The sequence below is a fragment of the Zootoca vivipara genome, chromosome 8 (genome assembly GCF_965207765.1).
Source record: "Zootoca vivipara chromosome 8, rZooViv2.hap1.1, whole genome shotgun sequence".
Classification (NCBI taxonomy): domain Eukaryota; kingdom Metazoa; phylum Chordata; class Lepidosauria; order Squamata; family Lacertidae; genus Zootoca; species Zootoca vivipara.
Window position 1 is genome coordinate 50,975,234 of NC_142591.1, and position 18,937 is coordinate 50,994,170.

General features: G+C 42.1%; 1 protein-coding gene across 1 annotated transcript; it reads right to left on the minus strand.

The window, feature by feature from the left end:
* Positions 1-1,851: 1,851 nt before the first annotated feature.
* LOC118078332 (DGAT1/2-independent enzyme synthesizing storage lipids) lies at positions 1,852-15,217 on the minus strand. Its single transcript, XM_060277811.2, has 7 exons — positions 15,063-15,217; positions 9,385-9,733; positions 7,998-8,162; positions 5,539-5,729; positions 3,537-3,597; positions 3,092-3,231; positions 1,852-2,049 (listed from the first exon to the last, which is right to left on the minus strand). Exons 2-7 carry the CDS (start codon positions 9,635-9,637, stop codon positions 1,945-1,947), a joined length of 915 nt encoding a protein of 304 aa, XP_060133794.1. The 5' UTR covers positions 9,638-9,733; positions 15,063-15,217; the 3' UTR covers positions 1,852-1,944.
* Between the last annotated feature and the right edge of the window lie 3,720 nt (positions 15,218-18,937).

Sequence of the window (18,937 nt, forward strand, 5' to 3'; positions counted from 1 at the left end):
ACAGACCACAAGACTTCTGGAACAATGTCCTTTGGACAGACGAGACCAAAGTGGAGATGTCTGGCCCTGATGCACGGCACCATTTTTGGCAAAACCCAAACAGAATATCAGCACAAGCAGCTTGGGGTGATGATTTGGGCTTGTTTTGCAAGCACAGGAGCTGGGAACCTTGTAGTCATTGAGTCAATCATGAACTCTTCTGTATACCGAAGTATTCTAGAGTCAAATGTGAGGCAATTTGCCCAACAGCTGAAGCTTGGCAAAAAATTGGGTCATGCTGTTAACAGGACAAGGATCCCAAGCATACAGGCAAATCTATCACAGAATGGCTGCAAAAGAACAGAATCAATGGTAAAGGTAAAGGGACTCCTGACCATTAGGTCAAGTCGTGACCTACTCTAGGGTTGCGGCGCTCATCTCGCGTTATTGGCCGAGGGAGCTGCTGTACAGCTTCCAGGTCATGTGGCCAGCATGACAAAGCCGCTTCTGGCAAACCAGAGCAGCACACCGTTTACCATCCCGCTGTAGCGGTACCTATTTATCTACTTACACTTTGACATGCTTTCAAACTGCTAGGTTGGCAGGAGCTGTGACTGAGCAACGGGAGCTCACCCCGTTGCGGGGATTCGAACCACTGACCTTCTGATCGGCAAGCGCTAAGCTTAGTGTTTTAACACACAGCGCCACCTGCGTCCCTGAGCCCAATTGAAATGCTGCTCAAAAGAGCTGTGCATAAACAAATGCCAGCAAACTTCAATGAACTGAAGTGATGTGAGAAACTGATAAAGTCTTACAGATAATTATAGCTTCTTATTGTTGATAAATGTGGTTCTACAAGCTATTTAATAATAAGATGTACTTAGTTTTTCACACATGGCTTTTCCACATTGTCTTGATTTCTGTTAATAAATGGCACGGTCTAATGTTTCATGTGTTCCTGTTCATCTGTGGTTGTGTGTGTGTTTGTGTGTCACATTTTAAATGTGGAATTGTTCCCAATGTAGTAAACATTTATATAGATTTGTTTTGGGATGCCTCATGGGAATCATAGAATAATAGAGTTGGAGGGAACCACAAGGGTCATCTAGGCCAACCCGCTTCAAGATTAATCACTCCTCTTGGAGAGCAGGTGCTCCACATGCCTTCTTCCTCAGACATCCTATTGGGAGAAAGCCAGCTCAGGAGTCCTAGACAAACAGGCCTCTGAGTTCCTGGCCCTTGACAAGGACCTGCCAGCCATGGCTGCTTTGTTGACCCCTTGGGATAACTCTGTGTACCTGCAGAGCAGGTGCAGCCCTCAGGTTCAAATCAAGTGAAAGCTCATCTCTCTTGTTACAGTCAACAGGGCTTAAACCTGTTCAACGTTGACTGTATTGTTTCCTACATTGTCCTTTGCTAATCCTTTGAGAAAAAGCATTTTAGTTGCACTTGCTCTGATGTTGTTAATGCTTTCTATGTGATACTTTTCAGTTGGAAAAGTAGTGTTCTAAAGTTGTTGCTGTAAAATTTGACTGATGTTCTATTTCATATAGTATCATAATTATGTTGTTTATGTTTAGAAAGGTTGAGACATTATAGGGCTCAAGTCTTGGAGCGACCATTTATAAACATAAAAGAGGTGTCACTGTATTAATACAAGTGAATTATAGTCATTATTCTTTCCCTTGTAATATTATTTCATGTTTCAGCTAAGCACTCGCATTCCCATTATAAACGGGACATTCTGGGAGTATTGCAGGATAGGGCAAGACTTGTATGTCTTCGAAAACCTAGGACCTTCTGTATGCCCAGCCAGTGCTGAGTTACTGAGATAGGGTCCCTTCCAGATAATTAATAAACAATCCAGCACAATTCTGTGTCTATCAACTTAGCTTTAATAACATAATTATTAATGCTTCCTATTACAGAAATCTCGTCAGAAACACTGCAGCAGTTTTATATGAACTAGTTAGTTTTGTAATGCTTATCAAATCGTTCTGAGAGAGCTCTTAATATATTTCCTGGCCTTTTTTGGTATTTATCCCGAAGATTTTCAATTGCAGTCTTTGTCTGTTGAAAGAAGTACAAAGGAATACATTGTGTTAGATCAATATGTTGCAAAATGGATATTCACAGTTATTCATATCTGTGAGGAAAAAGCTAAAGGGATCAGAACCAGGCAGAATAAAGAATCCCATTTTTTCAAGTTACAGACACAATATGACCTTCCTTGAGCCTCAATCCTCAAGACTGACTTTTTCAGCATGGAGGGTTGGGCAAGAGCTGCCAGGGCCAGGAAACTCAAGTAGGAAACTGTTCATCTCTCTGTGAATCCAGCCCACTGTCTTTTATATATATACCAAGAGCACTCTATGAGAATGGCAGAGATACCACCAAACATAAGTGCCTTGGGCTGCTTGGTACGTATTAGTTTTCATGCACATTTGTTACGTCCAGCTATGTGAGGAAAACTGCAGAAATGCTATTGAGTTATATTTCACTGTGCTCAGTGCTATTTTTCCAGAAAAAGAGGTGCCTGAACTCATCTCATTATGAACACCTCCCTCGTTCTCTTAGAATGACAATGGCTGGTGACAAAAAACAGGGCTAGTGACAAAAAACAGTCACCCCCTAGTTCCATGCCTGAAAACAGCACAGCAGGGCATGGGTAAAAATAGCAGAGTAGCATGGAGTCCCATTCACTTGCAGAGTTGCAATAAATCACACAAACATCAGAAGTTCTTCAGTAATAGTTTTACCAAGGGTTAAGAGTGTATAGTGCTTACTGGGTCCCCCACTGGGGGAGGGGGCTTGGAGGGACCCTCTGGGGCTGATTCTGGGGCACATGGTGGGGAGAAGGAGTCCTATTGCATGAACAGGTATTTGTGCAGCACTACATAAAATGCATAGATTTTTCGTGGTCTCAACAAGTTACGGAGAGGGAAAGCTGAGTGATGAAAATGATGCCCAAAAGTCTATATAATGAATCCTATCTCTGGTTGTATAGAATGAGGAAGTCAGTAGGCAGAATACAATTTATAGAAATGAAAGAGAGAAACCAACAGCAAAAAAATATTCTGATTTTATATTTCCAAGTGTAGAGTTAACTTACTTTTTCAGCCAGCTCTGCAGCTGTTATATTTGGATCATATGGGATGGGTTCTCCAATATATGTCCTCATTTTCACTGGAAATGGTCCATATATGGGAAGGTAGAGAAGTCGTGTTTTCTCATATAACCATCTTGTCAACCCTATGTATGAAAGGGAAAAGAGTCTGAAAGAGAGCGACTCCATATCAAATTTGAAATTAGTTGGCATTCTGAGTTTTTAGCAATTCCAATCCATCCATCCCAGAGATGAGGTTAAATAATTTGAGTGCATATTTTTAAGAGGCAGTGCAACTTTTGCAGATAAGTGTACATAAGTGTACATTGAATGAACTACTAGTAGGTAAAAAGTAGGTTTTTTTAAAAAAAATCATTGTATATTATTAAAATATTTATTGCCTAATATCAGATCTCTTGATCAACCAAGGAATATAAGGTAATTAGCTCACTTGTCCTTCCAATGTTCCTGAATGCTTCACGAACGTTTTGTGTAAACATAGGGATGATGGGCTGAAAGAATAAAAGAAGAAATACAAAATCAAAAGAAAGGTGAAAACTGGAGAATTATTTCACCTCAACCACCCCACCTTTATTTTGGTTAAGGATTACAAGAATGCTTTGCATCTGGCAATATAATGATAAGCCAGGCATAATTCAAAAATACTGACATATCTATTCAAATATCTCACATGAAGAAACTGCCCCCCCCCAGATTTTCAGGAATTGAAGAGGAAAAGGGGGGGAAGCCATTTAAAAAATAATAATTCATTTATTTCAGCACTTTGTTTTAAAGCAGGGGTGGGAAACCTGTGCTACTCCAGATATCATTTGACCCCAAAACAGGATATTTGCCATCCTTTGCTTTTTAGGATGCTAGAAGATCAAGGGTGTCTTGTGGGTCATTCCATATCAAGCGATCCAACATCACAAGTTTCATTTTTTGTCAAAGTATAAGTGCAGCCAGTTGCAGTCCTTTGTTGGAGCCTTCTTAGAACTTGTGCTTGCCCCACCTTAAGTACATCCCAACTAGATGGGTAAACAAATGATGATGCTGGGCCTGGCAAGTGTAAGCAGGTCATAGTTGCTTCTTCACTTTCATAGTCCATTGGCAGCACATACGTCAGCCACCATGTTTTATTGTATTCATAGGTCACTACCCAATTATCTCAGCCATATCCAGAGATTTTGTACCTCCTTCAGTGGAGAACTTCTCACTCTCATTGCTAAAGGTGTACACTTTGCTCACCATTTCTGTTGGGCTGGATGTAGATGGAACAAAGCAATGAAATCCTTGTGTTCCCTTGATCACTTTCACTCTTTCAAAGAGTCGTTTTAGGAACATTTCTTCCTAGGAACTGGAGCCAGTGTGGTGTAGTGGTTAAGAGTGGTCTACTCGTAATCTGGAGAACCGGGTTCGCATCTCCACTCCTCCACATGCAGCTGCTGGGTGACCTTGGGCTAGTCACACTTCTTTGAAGTCTCTCAGCCCCACTCACCTCACAGAGTGTTTGTTGTGGGAGAGGAAGGGAAAGGAGAATGTTAGCCGCTTTGAGACTCCTTAGGGTAGTGATAAAGCGGGATATCAAATCCAAACTCTTCTTCTTCTTTTTCTTTTCTGTACTCCTCATTTGTTGAAATTAAAAACTGGGTAGGAGGGATGTTATCTTAGCACCAGTTAAACAGTTCCAGCAGTGCCATAATTTTGTTTGATATATATTTTGCCGTAATGTTCATGAAATGAAGTACTAACAAGAATTTTTTTTAAGTGTTTTTGTGTAGTAAGGCAAGGCCAAAATGGTCATTTTATTTTTTAAAAAAAAAATTTCAAACCCTCATAACTCACCAATGGGATGAGAAAAAAATTTGAAATTTTAGATTTAAACTTAGTTTTGATAATTCAACAAGTGTACAAAATATTGAGAAAATTGGATGGCATTAGGTAAAAAAAGTTGGATCACTCGGTATAGAATGACCGTTATCTAGGAAAAGCGTGAGGACAATGCAATGTTCCTGTATGCTTCACAAATGTTTTGTGTAAATATAGGGATGATGGGCTAAAAGAATAAAATCAAAAATCAAAAGGAAGCTGATAACTGGAGCATTACTTCACCCCAACCGCCCCACCTTTATTTTGGTTAAGGATAGGAATAGTGCTCTGCAACTGGCATTACAATGACAAGCCAGACGTAATTGACTTCAAATTACACATGCAGATTTTCAAGAATTGAAGAGGGGGGGGGGAAGCTATTTTTTTCTTTTTAAATGTAATTGAGATCAATAGCTTAAAAAAACCCGGGTGAGAAATACTTGGAACTCCAGATATCATTTGACCCCCAAACATTTGCCATCGTCAACCATTTAGGATGCTACCGGTAGATCAAGGATGTCAGGACATTATGACTTATCTAGGATAATTGTGAAGGCAATGCAAATTGCCCAAAGATCACTCACCACTTTTGCCTCCAAAGCTATCTGAGCGAAACCTGTGCGTTTACCCCACATTAAGCTGTAGTCATTACTGAAGTTTGCTTCTCTACCTCCACCAGGTGAAATGCCGATAAAATGGCCTTCCTTCAAAATTTCCACACATTCAGCTTTACTGAAATCTTTCAAACCCATGGTATCAAAAAATATCTTCAACCCTGAAAAAATAAGCCCCAAATAATAATAAAAATTCATTTTTTATAACTCTTATTTAGGAAATATTGTTGACGCTATACAGGTGTCATTATTCCAAAGATTATTACGGATCACAAGCATAGTTCTCTGCCAATCCTTTTCAAATAGGATTTCGTGGAAGTGCTGAGGTAGCCACCTTTTTAGACATGTGTTCCACAAGTCAAGTCTGTAGTACAACAGAATCACATTCAAGTTTGCATTATGATAAAAATACAGACCACAGTGCCTTGCTGCATGCACAGAAAGACAGATAGATACACACACACATGGCACTGATGAGCCCATGCTGGTTGAATCCTACCTACACCAACACAAGTCCATCTTTTCATGCACACATAAGTGGGTGGAGATTATATGCTGCGTTTATTCACCCAATGCAATGCCCCCCAAACAGAGCACTCTGTGCTACTGGGCCTCTTTGGGCTCTGTCCTTCCTTCCTTCTTTAAATGACCTTTCTGTGATGCCATAGTTTCCTGGTGTGGCTGCTGTGTGCATACAGAGGAAGATGATGTGGGGGGAGTGGCAGCGGGGGGCCATGAACACTACAGCAAGGGTGCCACATGTGTTCAATTGCAGTGTCACATGGGCATAAAAGCTGTGTGTGGGAGTGCTTGATTGGCCATGTGTTCAGGTGGGGCCATGTTTTCTGGTATCTTTGTACCTGAAGAAATCATCAAGTTAGAGACCCTATTTCCTACACCTTGTCCTCTTCTGGCATTAAAGTCAGCAGTTACAGCACAGAAATCAGATGTCACAATATCTAGATGGCCCCATTTTTTAGATCCCTGAGGAAGACTGTAGACAGTTGTACAACTAAACACGAAATTTCTGCATGGAAGCACAGGAAATGCCTTGCGATTACTAGAGTAAAAAAAAAAAAGTACTCTCATAGCTTTTTTTAGGTCAGATAAGGTATTCCTGTAATCTGTGATCATGGGCCAAAAGACCCAGGTTGACATGCTTTATTGGAAACATAGCCTGATTCAAATAAGATGCCTGGAACATTATTGGAAGAAGAGGTTGAGGCTGTAAATGGCCAAAAGCAAGCCTGCAGTTCCCAACTTCCTGTTTGTGTGGAAACTCCATCTCACTCTGGGCTCATCCACTGTTGTAACTCTGATGGGAATCTGTCAGGGCAACTTATCACTGGGAAATGAAGTGAGGCATGCTTTGAGGGGATTGTACCCTACGTACAATGAAAAATCAACACTTGGTTAAGAGTTTTATTTTGGCTTACATTCCCCATGGTCACATCCATCATGGTCTTCCTCATTTTTATCGCTATAAAATGAAGCCTGAAAACTTTCTTGCTTGATCTGCAAACAGCTCTTTTTGAGCTCATGATTGTTCTTGGCAGGAGGTGAACCAGCTGGTGCTGTTCTCCTCCAGTGGCAGGAAACATGTCAAGAGATGGTGGGGTAAAGAACTATAGTGTATTCAGTTAAGGACACTCTTTGATCCCCTTGCAGTGTCTTGTGTTGGGTTCTTGAGGGTACCATTTGGGCTTGACATGCACATTAGTGTGGACACTGAGCTGGTTGGGCCATTGTGTGCTTGTTAAGTCAAGTGTCCATGATTCTAAGAACAAGGAAGACTTATTCCTTCTAGTCCTTTACTCTGATGCAGTGCTCCCTGTAAACATGGCCAGGAAAATGGGGTGACCTGATTCTTCCTGTCTTAGGGAACTTCCTTTCCAACCATATTTTTATTTGGCTAGTTTAATTTGATTTACAGATCCTTTAGGCAGTTATATTTAATAAAAATAACATTTTCTCTACAATACTGAGCCCTCAGTCTTGCTTAAGGTGTTTTTTTTTGTTGTGAACCACCCTGGGATCTTTGGACGAAGCAAGCTATACAAATTTAATAATTAAGGAATGATTTGGAAATAATGGTAGTTACAGGTAGGTAGGTGTGTTGGTCTGACATAGTCAAAAACGAAAGCTCATAGCAATGGCAAACTTAGTTGGTCTCTAAGGTACTGCTGGAAGGAATTTTTTTTTTTTTTTGGTTTGGAAATAATGGTTCATCCTGCATTCATGCTGTAAAGATTTGGTGAAAAAGAACCGTCCTCTCTACCAACTTACTATTTCACCTCTTGCTGATATTTTATTTGCCTGTTCTATTTCACCTGTTTGCCTGATAACATGGTTTTATATTTTATAGCATTGTTTTATGTCATATTTCACATTTTTTTGTAAAAAAGCATGATTTAAATTTAATAATTTACCTGGTAGCTGATATATGGCATGATCGATTACTGAATAGCACTTTCTCTGTGTCTCCTTAAAAAGTTTAGCCACTAAAAGGGAATAGTCAGTAGAAGTGGCTGCGTGGTAATAAACAATAACCCCTGGTCCTTTAGGGATATGTTCTATGCCAATAACTTCATAACCTGGAAATAATACAAAATGCAACAAATATATATTACTTTGTTGAAAAAATAAATGAAATATTGCAATCTTTTATTGGAAGAAAACAGTGCGGTTCAGAAAACTGAAATTTAAGATCAGCTAAAAAGCTCTCCTATACGTTGCAGCGTTCTGGATGCTAGGTTGTCATCCACACAGATCAATACTTTCTCTGTTATGATCCCAGAATAAATGGTATTTCTCCTCTGCTGGAATATTCCTCCCTTGCTTACTTTTGGGTGCAGATAGAAACATTTTTGCCTAGTCTTTGAGTAAACTAAAACTGTGACACTCTTTTAATCTCCTTTAAGCATTTATATGAGTTATAATACTCATATATTCAGACCATTCTCTGAGTCACTTTATACAAAGTGAGAAAACAGTTTCCCAGACAGATGGAACCTTGACCATGTCATGAGCAGCCAAAGGGTTTCATCCTTATCACCCAAACTTGGTTTCAGTAATGAATTTCTGATTTATGTTTCAACATCTAAAGCAACATCACACTCTGGGCAGCAATGAAAACCTAAGATGGATCCTGCTGATCAAGCCAAAACTCCCTCTATCCCATCATCCTGTTTCCCACAGTGTCCATCCAAATTAGCAGCCATCACCACATCCTGTGCTGACAAATTCCATGGTTTGTTTATGTTTCAGAGTTACTTAGTGGTTTACCATGCTCAGGAAAATTGCACCCTCAAGGTCTCACTGCACGATGATATGCTCATTACATTCGCTTCATACTCACTACACATTTAAACCCAACCCCCTTCTCTTGCCACAATCCATGAAACAATTTTTAAAGAGCTTTGCTAATTATAGCTCTGTGAGGTGTAAACAACATTCTCCAGGTTTCTTTTGGAGAGGAGACATACTTTAAACGTGATTAAATGTGTGGTGTTTATGCAGCCACCAGTTGACCCTTTCTTCTGTAATATATCTTAGTTTCATACCTCATAAAATGTTTTGTTGTTATTTTTGATTGCTTATTACCTACATATATTTCCATTCCTTCATTTTGATCCTTATGGAGCCAACCCCAACTTGTAGCTGTTGTGACTCTGAAGTGGGTTTAGAGGTCCATTCCTGATGCACTGTAGCAACTATTGTTCCAGTGTTTCAAGAATGAAATACTGATGCTCAGTCCTAAGAAAGTATAGTAGCTGATAAGACTGAATGATTGGAATGAAAGAAACCTTTACTCACCAAAGCATATCTTTCCAACTATATCAGAAGCTAGAGCAACAAGTTTCCTTGGTTTCTCCCAAAATTTGCTATCGCTTTCTTGCTGGTTATTCATCTTCTTGTAAATATGCAACAGAAATGATAAAGCCCAGAGAAACAAAAAAAACCCTACCATTGGTGAATAAAGTAAAATCAGAAGCATAAGTAACCACAAAGGGTGAACCACTGAGGTCAGATATTCTCCCAAATAAGGAATTTGAAAAAACGAGCTCATGGATTCCTGATCTGAAGCAACAAGTGTATGCCAATGAAGGAAATATATGAAGTGAAAATTTCCTCAGTTGTGATGGTATTTTTTCCAACTGTTTACCTGGAAAACAGAAAATGCAGTACATTAGTTTGAACTGTCATCCCAGAAGCATTCATGATTACATGAAATCTCATGTGATTTAATGTTTTCCTAGTTTTCCCCACTGTAACTTGCCAAGTAGATGTATTGTTTTTCCAACCTCCATCATGGGGATGTACAACCTTACAAATGTATGACTCCATCATTTATTTGATATAAAGCAAGCTGGTTTCATTCCCCTGCTGAAGTATTAAGGAAAGTGAGAAAGGGTTACTTCTCTTTGAGTCAGCAGAAATGGTCCCCTGCCCCCTAAAAATGCAGCTGCATGCAACTTGTGACTTTCTTATTTGAGTTACTGGGCAAACTGACACATAGCTCAGGATAGATAAAAGCTCAAGTTACAGCATTCACTGTTGGGGAGCACTGGAAAGATGGAGACTGTTGGAATGATCCAGTTAAAAAGTGGAGGACTTTGTGAAGATCTTGTCTGAAGGAATTTGGACACATTGCAAGACTTTTGACTGAAAGAACTCTGGCAGTTGCTGGTCTTCATTAACAACTGGACTTTGCTCTTACTCTGTCGACTTCGCTTCAGCAAGGACTTTATAATTCAAAACGCTCTCTGGGCTCAGAGAGTGGTGACTTCTTGTAGCAACTGTAGAGTCTTGGTTTTTTCCTGTGTCTTTCTGCCCCCAAAGTAAGAACTATCTTTCCTACACAGTTGTTTCTTATACTGGGCCTAACTGCTCAACTTAAATTCTGTGGTGCACACACAACACCGAACAAAAGGGAGGGTGGGGAAAACAGTGAGCTGATGGGTGGCAACATTTTGGGATTCACTACAAAGTGCCTCTTTTGGGGCATGTGAGGTGGAATAGCAGCTCTGCTGCCATATAAGGACAGATGCCGATGGCCAAACCCTGTTATCACTGCCTCTAAAACTTATTTCCAGTTGGGTTATTGGAGATCATGCCACAATACTCAGCCATCACATTTTTGTCTACAACTTACTAAGTCATCTTAAAATCCATTGCGAGCCAAGACCACCCAGAAATTCCCAACCAATAACTCAGACAGACACGTTATTTTAGGTTTTTGTTTTGGCATAATTTTGGCCACAACTTTATTTAAAATTACAATTAATTTTGAGTGTTGGCCTTAGGCTTTGGTTAATCTTCTGCCCCACGGTGGGACAGGACCAGCTCTGACTTCCTGCAATAGGAAAGTCAAGTAAACACTGCATGGTGGAGGAGATAACTGAGCAACAGGCAATCTCCCCCTCCAGAAATGTTCCCCAAGGCCCGTGCTCTGTATAGGCCCCAGCCCCGCACCGTGCGGGGGTGTAAAGACTAGAGCCCCGGAGCCCCAGGATTCCTTTAACGGAATACTTCTATAAGAGCAACCACTGAGGGGCATGCACCTCCATGCGATGCCCCTCCCAAACTCATCAACCAAAGCCTAACCTGCCAACCCTAACAAGCTGTGACTATTGCTAAGCAGTAGGCGAAAAACCAAGTGGCAACAGCCAATCAGCCAGATGGAAAAAATTCCTACTGACCCCTGAATACAGGCAGTACCATAGCAAGGTCAACCTAAACCTGCAGGAAAAAAGGAGGTGGGCGGGAGGGAGATCAAATTCTCTAGCAAGAATGGAGCTGAACCCCTGGGACGCTGACTACTTAAAAGATCCCCTTGTCAATCAAAATTGGATACATGCCATTCTCCCCAGAGACAGCCAGCCCCTCCAATCAGGTTCTCCCAATTAGCTTAAACCCACCCCACACACACACCGTCATTTCTGATAGGCCTGTTCGCAACTCTCACTAAATCCCTATGCGGGTTAATGAGTTTTAGCTTTACATAGTCAAATTGTATATTTTTGATTCTACTCTATCATCACTACATCTTTCAATTTAATAGTATGAGAAAAGAGACAAGGTTGATGGGGGGGGGGGGTTGTGCCTATAATAGCTGTGTGATAGGGATAAATCAATACCTGAAGAAAGCCATAAGTGCTCCAGTTCCTCACCCCTGAGAGCCACAAAAAACTAAATTTCACTGCTGTGGTTTGTCTCAGTTCAGTCGCACCTTGGTTTTCAAACAGCTTAGTTCTCAGACGTTCTGTGAAGCCGAACGTCCAACGGGGCTTCCGCGGCTTCCAATTGCCTGCAGGAGCTTTGGTTTTCAAATGTTTTGGAAGTTGAACGGACATGGTACAACTGTAAACCTTACTGCTTCACCTGAAGAAGTATCTGAAGAAGTGTGCATGCACACGAAAGCTCATACCAAAATAAAAACTTAGTTGGTCTTTAAGGTGCTACTGAAGGGTTTTTTTTATTTTGCTTCACCTGAGATTTAGGTGCCTCAGATTTTACCAGATCCTTTAAGACTTCCTGTTTCCTGCCGAGGGAAATGGCGGCCTCCCATGAGATTGGACCCCCAGTAGTGCCAGAAATTCAGGACTAATATGGGAGTAATTAGTCCTGCAGACCTCTCCAGGGTAAGAGAGGGCTGTCTCACCCACGGAGTCCCTTATCTGGCCCCCACACCAAGATATCAAGCCTTAGCACTTTGGGTGTGAAGCCTGGCACGGATACTGGGCACTTTCCAGAGTCATTCTCTCAAGCATGGACACCCGTTTCTTAAAAATTAATGAGATTTGACCAAAAACAGGTGTATTCTGGACTGATGGAGATAAGGGGAACAATCTGTGGAATTGCACAGTTGCTGGTGTCTAAGTTTGGACTTCAAAGAGATTCGCATCATGGTGCTTGGATTTGCGGAGGTGATCAGTACGTTCTTTCTTTTCTATCTACATTTGCTTTAATATGCCAAGCCTCATTAAGAAAGACCTGACAAAAATTTAAACAGAGTACAGATGGACTTCTATTTGCAATTGATTATTCAGCTGTGCAGTTTTAATCAGACTTGACAAAGATAAATGAGCGGAACAAGATGGCACTTGATAGCTGTGACACAGGGTGGAAAACACCGATTCCTCCCTTTTTCGTGGGAGTGGGAAACATCTTTTGGCTGATTCTACAACGATCTGAGACAATAATTTGGGAAATATCCCACAACATACAGTGCATCTGTTTGCAGGTTTTTCTTCTTTATGGGTGAGAGAGAAGGTGAAACGGATGTCTAGCAACTCCCCTTCCCGGAGGGGAGACTTGCGTGGTCCCTGGAAAAGCTGATCAAGGGCCAAATGATTTATATCTGTGGAATATATTCCATTTTAATTGCTACATGTATTTGCAAACAGTATGCTTAACAACTCAACAACTTGGGAATTTACTGCATCATAAAACTTCAAATGGCAGGCTTGGACAACAGCCTGGACTGGAAGATAAGATGAAAAAATTCCTTCCAGTAGCACCTTAGAGACCAACTATGTTTGTTATTGGTATGAGTTTACGTGTGCATGCACACTTCTTCAGATACACTGAAACAGAAGTCACCAGACCCTTATATATAGTGGGAGGATGGGGAGGGATATTACTCAGAAGGGTGGTGGGAATGGATGATTGGCTGATAGGTGTCGTGAACCTGTTGAGGACTGTTAACAACTGCAATTGGTCTTACAGGAGAAAGCAAGGGGTGAGGTGGCTAAAAATAGCTTTATCATATATAATGAGATAAGAATCCAATGTCTTTATTCAGACCAGGTCTCCCCATGATTTTACGTTTGCTAATAAGTTGCAATTCAGCAACTTCTATTTCCAGTCTGTTTCTGACTTCTGGTGACTTCTGTTTCAGTGTATCTGAGAAGTGTGCATGCACACGAAAGCTCATACCAATAACAAACTTAGTTGGAAGGATTTTTTATTTTTTTACTACAGCAGAACAACACGGCTACCTACCTGTAACTAGAACTATGGAAGATAAGAGTGAGCCAGTGAAAGCTGTGCTGGCAAACCGACAAGGTGTGTGTGTGTGTGTGTGTGTGTGTAAAGGTACCCCTGACCATTAGGTCCAGTCATGGACAACTCTGGGGTTGCGGCGCTCATCTCGCTCTATAGGCCGAGGAAGCCGGCGTTTGTCCGCAGACAGCTTCCAGGTCATGTGGCCAGCATGACTAAGTTGCTTCTGGTGAACCAGAGCAGTGCACAGAAATGCTGTTTACCTTCCCACCGGAGCGGTACCTATTTATCTACTTACACTTCGATGTGCTTTCGAACTGCTAGGTGGGCAGGAGCTGGGACCAAACAACAGGAGCTCACCCCGTCGCGGGGATTCGAACCGCTGACTTTCTGATCGGCAAGCCCAAGGCTCTGTGGTTTAGACCACAGTGCCACCCGTGCCCCATACACACACACACACACACACACACACACACACACACTAAACTGTACCCAACAGATGAAAGGATATATGATTATTTAACATGATTTAGAATCAATTAGCCAGTGACTGAGGACTTTGAGAGTTTAAGATCAGAATGTGGAAAATATGAGAACAAGAAGAGGGCAGAAATATAATTATGTGAGATGAGTTCTTCAGAGGTCCAGAATATGGGAAGTCCATGTGAAATTTAATAATTAATCATTTGGATTGTAATTTGGTTTTTGTGTTTGTTTTTGAATTGGATTATTTGATTTTGGATTATGATTTGATTTGATTCGATCGGTTATTAATTGGATGTTATTAACGGGAAATTATTATTATTATTATTATTATTTATTATTATTATTATTATTATTATTATTTTGAAAGATCCTTTCCTCCAACCCTTGCTAGGAATAGGGAAGCCCGCATCACAGGTATTTGAGGAATGATGAATTCCAGAGGGGCACTGTTTCAACTACCCCCCCCCCCAAAAAAATTATCTCACATATATTTGAGTCTGCATGCAATGCTTTCCCACTGTTGGTTTGGACAGTAGTATACTCTTGACATTAGCTACCATCCATATCAATCCCAGCTTCAAATCAACCCTGACTGAAGGAAACGAACATCCTAGCTGTGTTTTAAGTTGACAGTGTGGAGACAGGCTAAGATGTTCATACAACTAGTTTTTACACGCACACAAAAAAAACACACACACACAGAGAGAGAGAGAGAGAGAGAGAGAGAGAGAGAGAGAGAGAGAGAGAGAGAGAGTTTTTACACGCACACACACACAGAGAGAGAGACAGAGAGCATTTCTCTCTCTCTGCTGACTCCTGCTCAGGAAGTGACAAATAACACAACCTCTAGGACATTTGCAAACAAAGCAGGATCTAGTATGGTTTCAAATTGAATGAGAGACTTTGATGAGATTCCTGCATTGAAGAGGGTTGACTAGATCACCCTTGGAATCCCTTCCAGCTCTACACTTTATGATTCTATGAACAATTTTTTTACTTACATTCCTGGTAAGTCTAAATTGCCTTTGCTTCAGTCACTTCTCTGTGGATGCAGCAGAAATCCTGTCTGGTGCACTTTTTCGTTGGCCAATTTGAATCTGTATGGAGACACGTCCCTTTCTATGGTGCTTTAAAGAGGCTGTGATGAGTGTGCCATTTGCATGAAGAAACCAAGCATTGTGAAAAAGTCAGAAAGCCTAGGGAAACTGCTGCTAAGAGGTTGTGCCCATTTGTAATTAAAAATTATGAAATCACACCTACAATAGCAGCCTCATCACATAACAATATATTGGGTCGCAGAAAACCAGTTATTGACTAAGGGTTAAAGGTAGGTATTGTGACAAGTGTGTTACCTCAATTTGCTGTTGGCTTCTCCCACTATAAAATGTTGATGAGATAAGAACATGATGTAACACACAAACCTTAATAACATGTTACAGGTAGGTAGCCATGTTGGTCTAACGTAGTCAAAACAAAATAGGTATTGTGACAAGTGCGTTACCTCCATTTCTTAATAACATGTTCTGTTTACAATATTGAATCCTAGTGCTGCCAGGGCCAGTGCTAGGGTTTCTTGCACCCTAGGCGAGATCACCTTCTGGCGCCCCCCCCCCCAAAAAAATCATATTTCAAACACAGGTGTATTTCACATCCAACCTTTTCCTTGTCACCATGATCTCTGCTACATGTTCCAAAGCAGGGGCAGCCCTGCTACCACAGAATAATCATTCAGGGTGGGGAGCTATGTGTCTCCTGCGCAGCCCGCTGCTCCAAAACAAGTCTCAAATTCTGGTAGGCTGGCTAAACAAAATAGCTCAATTAATATAATCCTGAAGTGTTTCTTTCAAAATCCACACAGACCACTGACACCACACTGAAACACACTTGTTTACCCTACAATTAAATTTCAACAGGATTGGCTTCATTTGCCTTCAGCAAGTTTGTTTTTACCTATGAAAAACCAAATTATGAATGTAGCCGTCAAAAATTACATGAGCACACACACCTTAGAATAATCATACTACAGCAGGAGTTGAGCACATGCTTGACAATCATTATTCTGAAATCTCATGCATAAAGTAAATATGCATAAAGTAAATAATTATGATACGCCAGAAATATCCCACAAGCAACACGGGAACTACACCTGAAGAATCCTTGACAGATGGCAATCCAACCTCTCTTTACAAATCTCCAATGAAGAAGATTCCACCACCTCCTGAGTTGGTCCATGCAACTGTTATACAGTTCTTACAGATAGAAAGCCCTTACTAATGTTTAGTTGGAATAGCCTAAGCTGCTTTTTCCATTATCAACTAGCTCTGTCATTCAAATCCTGGAATAAAACTCCAGCTAGACTCCAACCAGTCCGCAGAAGAGGCCATGGTAAAATTCAGTTGTTGTGGGTTATACACCTAAATACCCTGTTAAATGAGATTGAGCCAATATCTATGTACAGTACCTGCATCCCCCAGAAAATCTTGATGGATTACAGGACATAGGTTTTGGAGCATCTTTGTAGCTTGTCCTTGGATTATAACTTCCTGTATATGTTTCCGGGGGGGGGGGGGAGACGGCTTTGTGTATTGGTATTCCCTGGGCTTTTTTTCAGGTGGAACTCTCAGGAACCCAGTTCCGGCACATCTTGGGGGTGGCCATTGCCATTATAAGAGAACGAGGGACATGCTCATTGTGAGTTCCAGCACCTCTTTTTCTAGAAAAACTGTACTGGGTATTCTCCAGTTATTTATGGCAATCATTCTTCTACATGGACAGACTCATCCAGATTTGTGCTCATCCCGTGGCTAGAAAGCAGGGGTCCAGGCAGTTGTCCCACACTTTCTAAACATGGGGTCCAAGCAGTTTTGCCCTTGTCTCACTGCTTTCTCTCTCAAAACCCACTCTTTAGTGATAAATCAGTGCAGGATAGGCACTCACATGGCGGCGGTATCAGCAACTCAGGAGCCCTTCGGGCAGCGCGAACACGATGGCTGCTCTCAGGAGCTCTGTGGCGCGCGCCATGATGCCTTGCCGGAAGCCCAGCAAAGAGAAATTCTCCCGCTGCAGCTGGACTCCGCCCCCCTGAGCCCTATTGGCTGGCAGAGGGTATGATGTGGCGGCGGGGAGGGGCTGGTGCATGGGGCCGACTACGCCCCCCTGCAGACGCGGGAGGTGGCCCCACGCAGCACAGGGCGGCAGCGGGCGGTGGCGGCAGCGGGCGGTGGGCGGCGGGCGGGCTGCCCAGCACCCCCTGCATTCTGGCACTCTAGGCAGTGGCCTAGTCTGCCTTTATGGACACGCCGGCCCTGAGTGCTGCACCAGTAAAAGCTCTTCCATTGGTACCATGCTGCATTTAATTATGCAGCATGAATTGCTTACTTAGGAGCTCCAGAAATTCCACGTTGACATGCTTTGCTATCAAAGGGTCTCTGGCATTTGGCAGATGTTCAATACTGTCAGGTGGAGGTGAAGGATCCAAGCCCAGCATGCATTCGTCAGTTAAGTCAGAGCATACATAATACATTGGTCCATTTACTCTGTCATGCAGTGTCTGCAATTCTCATTAGAAACTGAAGTTCATCAGATGGTTTACAATATGATGATGATCATATCTATATCTACATCTACATCTATATGTCTATATGTCTATATCAGTGATGGCGAACCTATGACACGCGATTTCTATGCTTTCTGCGATTTCAGTCCTGCGCCACATTTCTCCCCGCTGCCGGGACGGACCCCCTTTTTTCGCCCCTTAGCAAGCCGAATTCACTCCTTCTTTTATCAATTCTTTGAATTTCTCCTCCTCACAGCCAAATTCTTTTCAATTTATGGGAATTCGTCGCTTTCTTCAGAAGCCTGAGACTGCGTTCTGTAGGGCTAGTGGTCTTCTCCCCTTCGTGCCCACAGCTCGATCCCGTCCCCGGCTTTACAAAGAGCAGGAGAGCACGCTGGGCACCGCTGGGTGCCACGACCCTCAGGGTAACCCCCCCTGAGGTTTCGAGGTTCTCACCATAGCGGACCAAGGGCATGCAGCCAATTACGGATAATTTGAGAGTAATTATCATTGCAATCCCCCCAGGTTGGGAGGGAGAGCTCTCACTCGCAGATCGCCCGGTACCTGCCTCCCACTCCTACGGAATGCACTGCATGCATCGGAAACTCTCCAACGTGGTCACCATGAGCAAAGATTCTTCTGTTTTTTAAGATATATTAGAATTCAGCTTTAATAAACAGACATGTTCTGGAAGAAGTTAACCTGCTGCTAAATCAATCAGCCACTGAGTGCCAAGGTCTCGATCTGGAGATTTGAATTGCAATTGGATTGGTATGTGGTGGAGAAAAGCCTTTGTTTTCTCTTAATATATTCACTAGGCGGAGGGACCCAGGTGGCGCTGTGGTTAAACCACCGAGCCTAGGGCTTGCTGATCAGAAGGTCAGTGGTTCGAATCCCTGTGACGGGGTGAGCTCCCGTTGCTTGGTCCCAGCTCCTACCAACCTAGCAGTTCGAAAGCACGTCAAAATGCAAGTAGATAAATAGGAACCGCTACAGCGGGAAGGTAAACGGCGTTTCCATGTGCTGCTCTGCTTTGCCAGAAGCGGCTTTGTCATGCTGGCCACATGACCTGGAAGCTATACGCCGGCTCCCTCGGCCAATAATGCGAGATGAGCGCGCAACCCCAGAGTCGGACACGACTGGACCTAATGGTCAGGGGTCCTTTTACCTTTACCTTTAGGCTGTTTTATAATGTGGCATCTCTTCACCAAAGAAAAAATTAGTTACTAATGGATTGCAATTATTAATGGACTGCAAGAGGGAATCAACAAGAACTTTATAATGCATATGGATTAATTCAAAGAATGGAACTGTGTAGAA